The 13,091-nt window shown below is 39.9% G+C and overlaps 1 protein-coding gene across 1 annotated transcript; it reads left to right on the top strand.

The window, feature by feature from the left end:
• Positions 1–241: 241 nt before the first annotated feature.
• LOC126387392 (uncharacterized) lies at positions 242–13,021 on the top strand. The gene is made up of 19 exons (XM_050039920.1): positions 242–3,335; positions 3,570–3,662; positions 4,364–4,477; positions 4,727–4,840; positions 5,090–5,203; positions 5,803–5,892; positions 6,147–6,254; positions 6,506–6,601; positions 6,838–6,927; positions 7,182–7,277; positions 7,566–7,685; positions 7,920–8,009; positions 8,264–8,359; positions 8,614–8,709; positions 8,959–9,054; positions 9,304–9,408; positions 9,550–9,651; positions 9,729–9,815; positions 12,165–13,021. The coding sequence occupies exons 1-19, from the start codon at positions 1,199–1,201 to the stop codon at positions 12,386–12,388; spliced, it is 4,068 nt and encodes a 1,355-aa protein (XP_049895877.1). The 5' UTR covers positions 242–1,198; the 3' UTR covers positions 12,389–13,021.
• The last annotated feature ends 70 nt before the right edge of the window (positions 13,022–13,091 follow it).

The raw sequence follows: 13,091 nt of genomic DNA, 5'->3' as shown, positions 1-13,091 counted from the left end.
ATAAAATTAAATGCTTGGCCGAATACCGAGTACTGAATATCGTTGTTTAGTTTTTCATTAGTTTTTGCAGATGAACCCCCTCCAGATTAGTGTTGTCACGGTACCAAAATTAGGACCCACGGTACGATACCAGTGAAAATTTCATGGTTCTGAGTAGTATCACGATACCACAGTGAAAATGAGGCAGATGTGCCTTTTGTCATTTAGAAAAAGATAAATCACTTTTCTATAATACATTAATGATATTTCAATGGAATAAATTACTTATTAAAGATATTTTTTGGGGCATTTTTTGCCTTTAATGGACAGGACAGTTAAGTGTGAAAGGGGGAGAGAGAGGGGGGATGACATGCAGCAAAGGGCCACAGGCTGGACTCGAACCTGGACCGGACCTGGATAAAATATCACCACACTGCAGACATTTTACTCCGTCTGTCACCGCACGCTGTTTGATTGCGTTATCAAAACACGCCGCTATTATTTAGCCTTGCTTTTCACTTATTACATCGAATACCGAATGTGTTTTTTTTTTTTTTTTTGCAATATTAGGTTACCGAATATATTTGGTTATCAAATATTCGGTGCATCCCTAGTATTCTGTATTCTGTACTCTGTATTTGGCCAAGCATTTAATTTTATTCAGCTTTGGCCACAAATTTTCATTTCGGTGCATCCCTACAGTGAAGTAACCCTTCACATTTCTGTGGCTTATAGGTAATGAGCTGAAAATGGAGGTAATCGAAATGCATTTGAATTGCAGTTAATTATTTTTCATAGACAACACTGTAAAAATTATATTAACAAAAGAATAGCAGTGATTAAACAAGGCTTATAGAAATGGATTTAAACTTGGGCAAGCCATTGACCAGCTGAGTAGATTTTACTTTTATCTCATCCATACCCTTATTTGTGTGGTTCATAATGATTCTGACTTTATCATTGATAAGTGATAGTTAGCATAGTCAGTGTGCTACCTGCAGGAGATTCAGAGTCTTTGCTGTTTGTGCTGATCAGTGAATAATTTTTTTCCTTCTGTTTTTCTGCACTGCTGTTAAAGGCCACCAAGGTGGAATTGTCTAATGCGATGGACTTATGCAGCCAGCCTGGATCTGGTTGAAATCACCACTCTTCATCATCTACTCCCCCTGAGGTGCTCCCTGAGGAAGTGGAACCTTCAAAGGAACCCTTGACTAAAGATATGGAGTTATCCAGCCACACCGGATCTGGCAAAGCTCATGAGTCCTCATCGTCCACTCACCCTGAGGTGCTCCCTGAGGAAGTGGAACCTTCAAAGGAACCCCCGACTAAAGATATGGAGTTATCCAGCCACACCAGATCTGGCAAAGATCACCAGTCCTCATCAGACGAACAGGATGCACTTCTCGAAGAGACAGAGTTATCCAGCTACAGTGGATCTGATAAGGAGTACCGACCCTCACCAACACCATCAAGTGATGGTGAGATGCCCCCAGATAAGTCTAAGTCATCTAGCCACGATGTAACTGTAAGACCACTGCCTGAGAGAGACTGCTGCCACTCTACATCCAGTGAAGAGGAAGTCCTGGAAGCTGAGCAGCAAGCAACCAGACGTAGGTCAAGCCAGCCTGGTGAGCAGTTAAAAAAAGGAAAAAGAAAAAAGAAAGTTACAGTTAAAACAACCAAGAAAAGAGATGGTGGAAGGGCCTGGGATAAAGCCCATTACTGCTTATATTGCAAAAAGGCCAATTTGAAGATGGCAAGACATTTACAAAGAAAACACAATGATGAAACTGACGTTGCACACGCCTTCAGTTTCCCACCTGGCTCCAAACAAAGGAAGGCACTTTTGGAATCCCTTCGCAATAAGGGTGACTGGCAGCATAATCTTAAAGTCTTAGAAGATGGAAGCGGGGAGATAGTGACATGGAAGCAACCATCTAAGGGTGCATCTGTGGAGGACTATCTACCATGCCAACATTGTTATGCAATGTTCAAGAGGAGAGAACTCTGGAGACATATGAAGTCATGTAGAGAGAAAAAAGGTGACAAAGTGCAAGGTAAAAGACGAGCACAAAAAGCCTCCTCACAACTCATTCCAATCAAGGACTCATCAGATGGACTTCAGAAGATCATTCATAGTATGATTCAAGATCATGTAACCGCTCATATCAGGGGAGATGAAATGATATGCACATATGGCAATGCACTGTTTGCAAAAAAGGGCCGTGAACAATCTCAACATAGATACATTGCACAGAAGATGAGAGAGCTGGGACGGTTTTGTTTAGCTGCCAAGGAGATTGACAAAAGTGTCAAAGGTCTTAAAGATGTATGTGATCCAACAAAATTTAAGCTTGCAATTAAAGCAGCTAGGAGAGTTTCAAACTACAGCACAGCTAAGACTGAATATGGGAAGCCATCTACTGCAGTTAAAATTGGATTTTCACTCAAAGGGGCAACAGAAACCTGGATTGGACATTGCCTGATGACATCCGATGTCTTAAATGAGAAAAAGGCTAAGAAGTTTAAGGAGTTGTTAGATTCTTCTTGGTCCAATTATGTGTCAACTAATGCACATAGTACAATGGAACAGCGGAAGTGGAACAAGGATGACTGTGTACCTTTGACAGAGGATGTTGTTACTCTGCAGAACTATTTGAGAAAGATAGAGGATGATGCAAAGGCAGAGTTAAGAGAGCGTGTGAGCACTACAGCATACAAGATGTTAAGTGAGAGCCTTCTTGCACAAATAATAGTTTTTAATAAGAAGCGTGAAGGAGAAGCATCACGTTTAACCTTGGATACATATCTTAAAGCAGACACTGGCCCTGTGAATAAGGACATTTATGCAACACTCTCACCAGTGGAAAAACAACTCAGCCAAAAGCTGACACGGATTGTGACACGTGGAAAGAGGGGTAGAAAGGTGCCTATTCTGCTTCTCGACCGCACTAAATCCTCTCTAGATTTCTTGATTAAAAAAAGGAGTGAAGTTGGCATTCTTGAAGAAAACCCGTTTCTATTTGCCAGGATCGGTACAACAACCAATATTCGTGGGTGTGACTGCCTAAGGAAATATGCACAAGAGTGCAAGGCAGGCAATCCAGAACTCCTTAGATCAACAAAACTAAGAAAGCATGTTGCTACCTTATGCCAGCTTCTGGACCTGGATAATCAAGAACTGGAGCAAGTAGCACGTTTCATGGGACATGACATAAGAGTCCACTGTGATTATTATCGTCAAACAGACAAAACCTTTCAGGTGGCCAAAATTGGAAAGCTCCTCTTTGCAATGGAGCATGGAGCAAAGGCACTGAAAGGGAAGACTCTGAACACTTTGGACCCTGTGGTCTTTGGTATGTTAATATTGACAATAATAATTTCTATTCTACTTTGTAGTCTATGTATTTGAATATATGAGTATAGCACTTTTTGGTATATGTATGTATTTTGTAATTTACACATCATGTGTGCACTATTGCAAGTCATGTTTGTTTTAGTTATTTATGAGAATTGCCACTGAAGCAATGATATTTCGTTTTACATGCCGTAAGGTTTTGTTTTCTATTTTCCTCTAAACATTTTCATAGGGAAGCAACATGAAGTCATCTCAGCCAAGGGTTCGAGAGGAGTCAACGCAAGACAGATATCATTTTCAGACAGACAACTGGAAGCTAATGATGGTAAGTAATCTCTGTTGTTGTATTATTTTAAAATCTGGTTTAAATGTACAGTAGTTCAGCTCATGCACTCATGCCTCTCTTCTCATAGCAACGTTCAGGCTAATTTAGCACCACAAAGTTTTTATTGCCCTGTTAAGATCTGATAGTTACTTATAGCAGTTTGCCTTGGCCTTTCTCTCTCTTGTGTTCCCTCATGCTGGGTATGTCTTGGATCAACAAGAAGATTGGAGTTATTTTGTAGCTTGTAGGAGATTATGATGTTTATTACACATTAATTGTAATCAGATCAAAGACAGAGACACACATCTGCATTACAGGCAAAATCAATTTATTTTATTGGTTAAAAGACTAAAAAAGTTTTTCTTATTGCCTACAGGTCACTGAATGGTCTTGGCCCAAACATATTTCAGAAATGTTATATATTTATTTATATTTTAGTGATGGTGATGAGAGTAAGTCCTGGTGTTGTGAACATCAGATAGAAAAGAGGACATTACACCAGTTTTCAGGTTTTGATGTTGACATCGTCAGATGTACAATTACATTCAAAGTTTTACTTATTGCCTGCAGGTCACTGAATGGTCTGGGCCCAAACATATTTCAGAAATGATCTATATTCATGATACTTTTGGAACCAGCTCACAATGGATCAAATCATGTGGTCAAAAGATATCTCTGTACTAACATCAGCTGTCTTACAGATGGAGCTCTGCCACACCCGTCCCCCACAAGTTCTCGTGTTCAGCGCCGAAAGAAAGCACGAAGACATGATGATGATGATGGGAGTGATGGTGATGAGAGTGATGATGGTGAGGGTAAGTCCTGGTGTTGTGAACATTAGATAGAAAAGAGGACATTACACCAGTTGTCAGGTCTTGATGCTGACATTGTCAGATATACAATTAAATAAAAAGTTTTACTTATTGCCTACAGGTCACTGAATGGTCTGGGCCTAAACATATTTCAGAAATGATCTATATTCATGATACTTTTGGAACCAGCTCACTATGGATCAAATCATGTGGTCAAAAGATATCTCTGTACTAACATCAGCTGTCTTACAGATGGAGCTCTGCCACATCCGTCCCCCACAAGTTCTCGTGTTCAGCGCCGAAAGAAAGCACAAAGACATGATGATGATGATGGGAGTGATGGTGATGAGAGTGATGATGGTGAGGGTAAGTCCTGGTGTTGTGAACATTAGATAGCAAAGAGGACATTACACCAGTTGTCAGGTCTTGATGCTGACATTGTCAGATATACAATTAAATATAAAGTTTTACTTATTGCCTACAGGTCACTGAATGGTCTGGGCCTAAACATATTTCAGAAATGATCTATATTCATGATACTTTTGGAACCAGCTCACTATGGATCAAATCATGTGGTCAAAAGATATCTCTGTACTAACATCAGCTGTCTTACAGATGGAGCTCTGCCACATCCGTCCCCCACAAGTTCTCGTGTTCAGCGCCGAAAGAAAGCACAAAGACATGATGATGATGATGGGAGTGATGGTGATGAGAGTGATGATGGTGAGGGTAAGTCCTGGTGTTGTGAACATTAGATAGCAAAGAGGACATTGCACCAGTTGTCAGGTCTTGATGCTGACATTGTCAGATATACAATTAAATAAAAAGTTTTACTTATTGCCTGCAGGTCACTGAATGGTCTGGGCCTAAACATATTTCAGAAATGATCTATATTCATGATACTTTTGGAACCAGCTCACTATGGATCAAATCATGTGGTCAAAAGATATCTCTATACTAACATCAGCTGTCTTACAGATGGAGCTCTGCCACATCCGTCCCCCACAAGTTCTCGTGTTCAGCGCCGAAAGAAAGCACAAAGACATGATGATGATGATGAGAGTGATGGTGATGAGAGTGATGATGGTGAGGGTAAGTCCTGGTGTTGTGAACATTAGATAGAAAAGAGGACATTACATCAGTTGTCAGGTTTTGATGCTGACATCCAGTCAGATATAGAATTAAATTTAAAGTTTTACTTATTGCCTACAGGTCACTGAATGGTCTGGGCCCAAACATATTTCAGAAATGATCTATATTCATGATACTTTTGGAACCAGATCATTATGGATCAAATCATGTGCTCACTAACATCTGCTGTCTTATAGATGCTGGTCTGCCACGCCTGTCCGTCACAAGTTCTCAAGTTAAGCACCGAAAGAAAGCTGTGACTACACAAAGACATGATGATGATGAGGGTAAGTCCTGGTGTTGTGAACATTAGATAGAAAAGAAGACATTACACCAGTTGTCAGGTCTTTTAAATTTAATTGGTACATCTGACTGGATGTCAGTGTAAAGTTTTACTTATTACCTGCAGGTCACTGAATGGTCTGGGCCCTAAATACATTTCAGAAATGCTCAATGTGTATGACTGTTTTGGAACCAGCTCACTATGGATCAAATCATGTGGTCAAAAGATATCTCTATACTAACATCAGCTGTCTTACAGATGGAGCTCTGCCACACCCGTCCCCCACAAGTTCTCGTCCCCCACAAGTTCTTTCGCGCCGAAAGAAAGCACAAAGCCATGATGCTGATGAAAGTGATGATGATGAGGGTAAGTCCTGGTGTTGTGAATATTAGATAGAAAAGAGGACATTGCACCAGTTGTCAGGTCTTGATGCTGACATCCAGTCAGACATACAATTAAATAAAAAGTTTTACTTATTGCCTGCAGGTCACTGAATGGTCTGGGCCCAAACATATTTCAGAAATGATCTATATTCATGATACTTTTGGAACCAGCTCACTATGGATCAATTCATGTGGTCAAAAGATATCTCTATACTAACATCAGCTGTCTTACAGATGGAGCTCTGCCACATCCGCCCCCCACAAGTTCTCGTGTTCAGCGCCGAAAGAAAGCACGAAGACATGATGATGATGGGAGTGATGGTGATGAGGGTAAGTCCTGGTCTTGTGAACATTAGATAGCAAAGAGAACATTGCACCAGTTTTCAGGTCTTGATGCTGACATCCAGTCAGATATACAATTAAATATAAAGTTTTACTTATTGCCGACAGGTCACTGAATGGTCTGGGCCCAAACATATTTCAGAAATGATCTATATTCATGATACTTTTGGAACCAGCTCATTATGGATCAAATCATGTGCTCACTAACATCTGCTGTCTTATAGATGCTGGTCTGCCACGCCTGTCCGTCACAAGTTCTCAAGTTAAGCACCGAAAGAAAGCTGTGACTACACAAAGACATGATGATGATGAGGGTAAGTCCTGGTGTTGTGAACATTAGATAGAAAAGAGGACATTACACCAGTTGTCAGGTCTTTTAAATTTAACTGGTACATCTGACTGGATGTCAGTGTAAAGTTTTACTTATTACCTGCAGGTCACTGAATGGTCTGGGCCCTAAATACATTTCAGAAATGCTCAATGTTTATGACTGTTTTGGAACCAGCTCACTATGGATCAAATCATGTGGTCAAAAGATATCTCTATACTAACATCAGCTGTCTTACAGATGGAGCTCTGCCACACCTGTCCCCCACAAGTTCTCGTGTTCAGCGCCGAAAGAAAGCACAAAGACATGATGATGATGGGAGTGATGGTGATGAGGGTAAGTCCTGGTGTTGTGAACATTAGATAGAAAAGAGGACATTGCACCAGTTGTCAGGTCTTGATGCTGACGTTGTCAGATATACAATTAAATAAAAAGTTTTACTTATTGTGTCAGATATACAATTAAATAAAAAGTTTTACTTATTGCCTGCAGGTCACTGAATGGTCTGGGCCCTAAATATATTTCAGAAATGCTCAATGTTTATGACTGTTTTGGAACCAGCTCACTATGGATCAAATCATGTGGTCAAAAGATATCTCTATACTAACATCAGCTGTCTTACAGATGGAGCTCTGCCACACCCGTCGCCCACAAGTTCTCGTGTTCAGCGCCGAAAGAAAGCACAAAGACATGATGATGATGATGATGGGAGTGATGGTGATGATGAGAGTGATGGTGATGAGGGTAAGTCCTGGTGTTGTGAACATTAGATAGAAAAGAGGACATTACATCAGTTTTCAGGTTTTAATGTTGACATCGTCAGATATACAATTAAATATAAAGTTTTACTTATTGCCTGCAGGTCACTGAATGGTCTGGGCCCAAACATATTTCAGAAATGATCTATATTCATGATACTTTTGGAACCAGATCATTATGGATCAAATCATGTGCTCACTAACATCTGCTGTCTTATAGATGCTGGTCTGCCACGCCTGTCCGTCACAAGTTCTCAAGTTAAGCACCGAAAGAAAGCTGTGACTACACAAAGACATGATGATGATGAGGGTAAGTCCTGGTGTTGTGAACATTAGATAGAAAAGAGGACATTACACCAGTTGTCAGGTCTTTTAAATTTAATTGGTACATCTGACTGGATGTCAGTGTAAAGTTTTACTTATTACCTGCAGGTCACTGAATGGTCTGGGCCCTAAATATATTTCAGAAATGCTCAATGTTTATGACTGTTTTGGAACCAGCTCACTATGGATCAAATCATGTGGTCAAAAGATATCTCTATACTAACATCAGCTGTCTTACAGATGGAGCTCTGCCACACCCGTCCCCCACAAGTTCTCGTGTTCAGCGCCGAAAGAAAGCACAAAGACATGATGATGATGGGAGTGATGGTGATGAGGGTAAGTCCTGGTGTTGTGAACATTAGATAGAAAAGAGGACATTACACCAGTTGTCAGGTCTTTTAAATTTAATTGGTACATCTGACTGGATGTCAGTGTAAAGTTTTACTTATTACCTGCAGGTCACTGAATGGTCTGGGCCCTAAATATATTTCAGAAATGCTCAATGTTTATGACTGTTTTGGAACCAGCTCACTATGGATCAAATCATGTGGTCAAAAGATATCTCTATACTAACATCAGCTGTCTTACAGATGGAGCTCTGCCACACCCGTCCCCCACAAGTTCTCGTGTTCAGCGCCGAAAGAAAGCACAAAGACATGATGATGATGGGAGTGATGGTGATGAGGGTAAGTCCTGGTGTTGTGAACATTAGATAGAAAAGAGGACATTGCACCAGTTGTCAGGTCTTGATGCTGACGTTGTCAGATATACAATTAAATAAAAAGTTTTACTTATTGCCTGCAGGTCACTGAATGGTCTGGGCCCAAACATATTTCAGAAATGATCTATATTCATGATACTTTTGGAACCAGCTCACTATGGATCAAATCATGTGGTCAAAAGATATCTCTATACTAACATCAGCTGTCTTACAGATGGAGCTCTGCCACACCCGTCCCCCACAAGTTCTCGTGTTCAGCGCCGAAAGAAAGCACGAAGACATGATGATGATGGGAGTGATGGTGATGAGAGTAAGTCCTGGTGTTGTGAACATTAGATAGAAAAGAGGACATTACACCAGTTGTCAGGTCTTGATGTTGACATCGTCAGATATACAATTAAATTTAAAGTTTTACTTATTGCCTGTAGGTCATTGAATGGTCTGGGCCCAAACATATTTCAGAAATGATCTATATTTTTGATACTTTTTGAATCAGCTGACTATGGATCAAATCATGTGGTCAAATGATATCTCTGTACTAACATCAGCTGTCTTACAGATGGAGCTCTGCCACATCCGTCCCCCACAAGTTCTTGTGTTCAGCGCCGAAAGAAAGCACGGAGACATGATGATGATGATGATGATGATGATGATGATGATGAGGGTAAGTCCTGGTGTTGCAAAGTCCAACACAACCTCGAAATCTGAGATTCAAAACAAGATTTAAGCTAAAAGAAAACATGATTATATTTGTAGCATCTGAGACCTGACAACAATTTAATTGTTATGATGTATCCTTTGTCAGATGGAAACAAGCAACCCACAAACACCACAAGACAGAAGAGGGTAAAGAAAATTGCAGCTAAACGAAAGTACTATGTTGATGCTGATGCTGCTGATGATGATGGTGAGTCCAGGCAATATACACCTGTGCTCTGAAATTAAATCTTTAACTCTTTCACTGAGCTAATACATATTTCTCAGATGGAGAGAGGCAAAACGTCTCATCCACAAGACCAACTGTTAAGAGACTTAAGAAGACTGCAAATAAAACACAACACAACGACGACGGTAAGATGAATTTCTGTAAAATAGGTACATTATCAGATAAAATTTCAAGTCACTGGGATTAGGTAATTGATCGGACTAGGATATTAATCATGTTATGTCATTAAATACAAAGATTAAAAGTCACAATTATGACATGAAAATTATACATTTCAGGTAAAAATGCAAAATTTGATTTGATTAAATTATGAATTTATGAGGAGATGAGACTTTTATAATTCATGATTGAAAAGGTTTAATTACATGATTATATTTTGCTGTTTGTCTTTCCATGTATCCACTCTGGTTTGAAAACAAAGCTTCTAACAAGCAGAGAAGAGATTCCCACTCACATAATAACTTCTCCCCTGTATGGATCTGCCATGAGCTTTGTTGAAATCTGATTCTGTAGCTCTTTGATTTTGATTTAGGCAACACAACTTTCTGTAGCTCTTTGATTTTGATTTAGGCAACACAACTGCAGACTTCAATGACAGAGCCACGACAACACTCAATCTCATATTTAAATGATATTGAAAATGAACACTTATATTATCTTTCAGTCAGCCCCTGAACTTAAACTTAAAATGTTTCATGAGGGCATCAGCGCTTACCTGAGAGTCTTCAGCTCAGCAGCTGTCGGTGTTGCTAAAGGCCCGAACATACTCGGGTGTACTATAAGCGGAGCGGACTCCACGAGGAATGTCCGCAGTCATTCGGGCTTTCATAGTCGAGCGCACTTCCGCGTTGTAGTTTCCTGTAAAAATGTCCGTGAAAAATCCCTGCAATGTGAAAAATACATGCCGAGCGGTCACTGGTGCGCGGAGCGGAGTCCACGCAGTCGTAAAATCTGAGCTTTACGTGCACAGGGCTTGCAGACGTCCGCTTTGAGTCTGCACGGACCTCCGCGGAGTCCGTTCTGCGTACGTTCCGCCCGAGTATGTTCGGGCCTTAAGGCTGTAGCTGGGAGGATTTTTAAAATAAAACAAAGCCTGGCATTAAACAAAACAGTTGACATGCTGTGGCCTATTTAACTTTTAAATAACGCATATGTCTCAATAACCCATATGCAGTAACAACTCTGCTCTTGATCCACTCCCCACAGGGGAGGGAGGCATCAAATAGTGAATATTTGTCATAAAGTGTAGATACTTATCATTACAGATTCACCGTCAAACTTAACAAACTCCACTGCTGCTACTTCAGGGCTGCAGCTCGTCAACAGGGCATAATGCAGTTGGAGGTTATGAGTTGCCAAATCATGGTCAAGAATCCCTTTATCCAAGATGATAACTCTTCATCATAATAACCAACATTTGGCAGAAAATGCTGAATTCACTTCAAATGGCTTTATATCCATGTTGTAAACACCGTTTTAAGAAAGACTGAGTTTAACCTCTCTAACTCCACTCAGACACCGGCGTCCGCGCTCCCTCCCTCCTCTGTTAAATGGAATCTCACAGGCGCACTATGTCATCAAACCATGGGATGTTTGGTATGTTCGGCATCGTTTTTCTTTTATTTCTTATGTATTTCGCACCAGAGCAGTCTGAACACACAAAGTCCAAAATTGCGATGAGTGGTGACAAGTCATGTCATGCCGTTTTTCGAGGGAAAAAGTTAAAGGATTACTCGCGATCTTATGCAGAGCGGCGAGTGGAGACTTAGATGTTTTATTAAAGGTAGGAGTCTCACTCCTACCACTATTTTTGGCTGAGATATACCGTCTAGAAAGTGGGATCATAACTTTCACGTTTCATATGGCTTTATTTGGTGATATTTTATGGTGTTTCTGTGTCATAAACAGCATCAGCTATCATAATCACACCTGATTTCAATAAGGTATAATGTTTGAAGCTGGCTGAGTGTTGTTTGATCCCTGATAGTACTGTTTTGAAGTGACCCATTTGTCATTTGGAGCTCCGCCTGGATCTTTTCATGGTAAAAACACTGTAGAATGGTCATACTTTGAGCAGTCTTCTTCAAATTTGAAACAAGTGTACATTGATAGTGTGCCTACAGCCCCACAGTGTCATTTACCTGCTCAGATGAAGCCACAGACAGTTATTCATCCTGAAACACATTTTTTTAAATTTTATTTTAGGCAAAATCTTCAACTTTATACTGACTTCAGAGGCCCATTACTCTGTCTCTGTATCACCTAGAGTGTTTCTGACACTTTCACAAGAAACTTCAGAGAGTTTGCTTTCTGGCAAGACCTCATGCATGCATGTAGTCAGAGAGGTTCAGACACTACAGTCATTTTAATTTGGGTATGTCATTTTAGACGTTTTCACTACAAAATGGGGGTGGAGTGCAAGAGGTTAAAATAGTAAACCTACCCAACAGTTAACCCTGTTTTCTTATTTCTAGATGTTTCAAAAGTGCAAACAAAGCGACCGTGGTCTGTTGAGGAGAGGACTGCAGTCCAGCGAAGGATGACAAAGTTTGTTGCTCTCAGGAAAGTACCAGCAAAGAATGACTGCCTGCTCTGCATCGAGAAAGAGTCTCCAGTGCTTAGCACCAGAACATGGAAGGATGTTAAATACTTTGTCTATAACGAAATTGTTAAAGTGAAGAAAAAGCTGGCATTTTGAAAGGGGTCTATGACTCATATGTTTCTCTAGTGTTTAGAGATTTGATGCAGATCTGTTCTTTAAGATCCACTCTGCTGGTTACACCTGCCAGTGTTCAAATTTTGTATTGAGTTGGCAGTTATAAGTACCATGTTTCTATTGTTTCATGTCAACAATATAGACTAACAATTTGTTGAGTTTTTCATTGCAATTTTGTGCAATAAAATTAACAGTTATGTGCTTGCTTACACTTGCTGTGTTTCTGTCTTTGACAGATAATCTTCAATTTTCCTTTTAATAAATATTCAGCAGTCAAATATCGAAAAGACACCCTATTGAATTTTGCCTCCTTACATAATAAAGTTATGAATAATAAAAATGGCTATTCAGAATAGTCTAAAATTAAACATTTCATTATTGCATATTCAGTATGCAACTTCACTATCACTAAATAAGGTTAAAATGTGTTAAAGACAGTATCATAGTATGCAATTATGCTAAACTTGGCCTCAATAAACCTCTAGTAAGCATATCTCAGTTAATATTACCAGTGAAATACTGTAAATCAGTCAAGAGTTTGCAGTCCTCACTTTGTTGGTTAAAAACTTTTTCTGAAAACTTTGTGTTTCTCAAAACCTGAAGGGGTGTATAGGGTAAGGGTGCCACCTACTGTCCAGAAATGCTATTTCTATGTTGATAGGTAAAGCAGAAAGGCCGGTCCTCA

Source organism: Epinephelus moara, unplaced genomic scaffold (assembly GCF_006386435.1).
Source record: "Epinephelus moara isolate mb unplaced genomic scaffold, YSFRI_EMoa_1.0 scaffold3954, whole genome shotgun sequence".
Classification (NCBI taxonomy): domain Eukaryota; kingdom Metazoa; phylum Chordata; class Actinopteri; order Perciformes; family Serranidae; genus Epinephelus; species Epinephelus moara.
The sequence above is the reverse complement of the archived record's forward strand: the minus strand, read 5'-3'. Positions and strand labels throughout refer to the sequence as shown.

Excerpts from the sequence above, each read along its gene's own strand:
- LOC126387392 (XM_050039920.1), top strand. The coding sequence starts at position 1,199 with ATGGAGTTATCCAGCCACACCGGATCTGGCAAAGCTCATGAGTCCTCA. Across the intron at positions 8,010-8,263 it reads AAGACATGATGATGATGAGG|ATGGAGCTCTGCCACACCCG; the intron begins GTAAGTCCTGGT and ends GCTGTCTTACAG. Across the intron at positions 8,360-8,613 it reads TGGGAGTGATGGTGATGAGG|ATGGAGCTCTGCCACACCCG; the intron begins GTAAGTCCTGGT and ends GCTGTCTTACAG.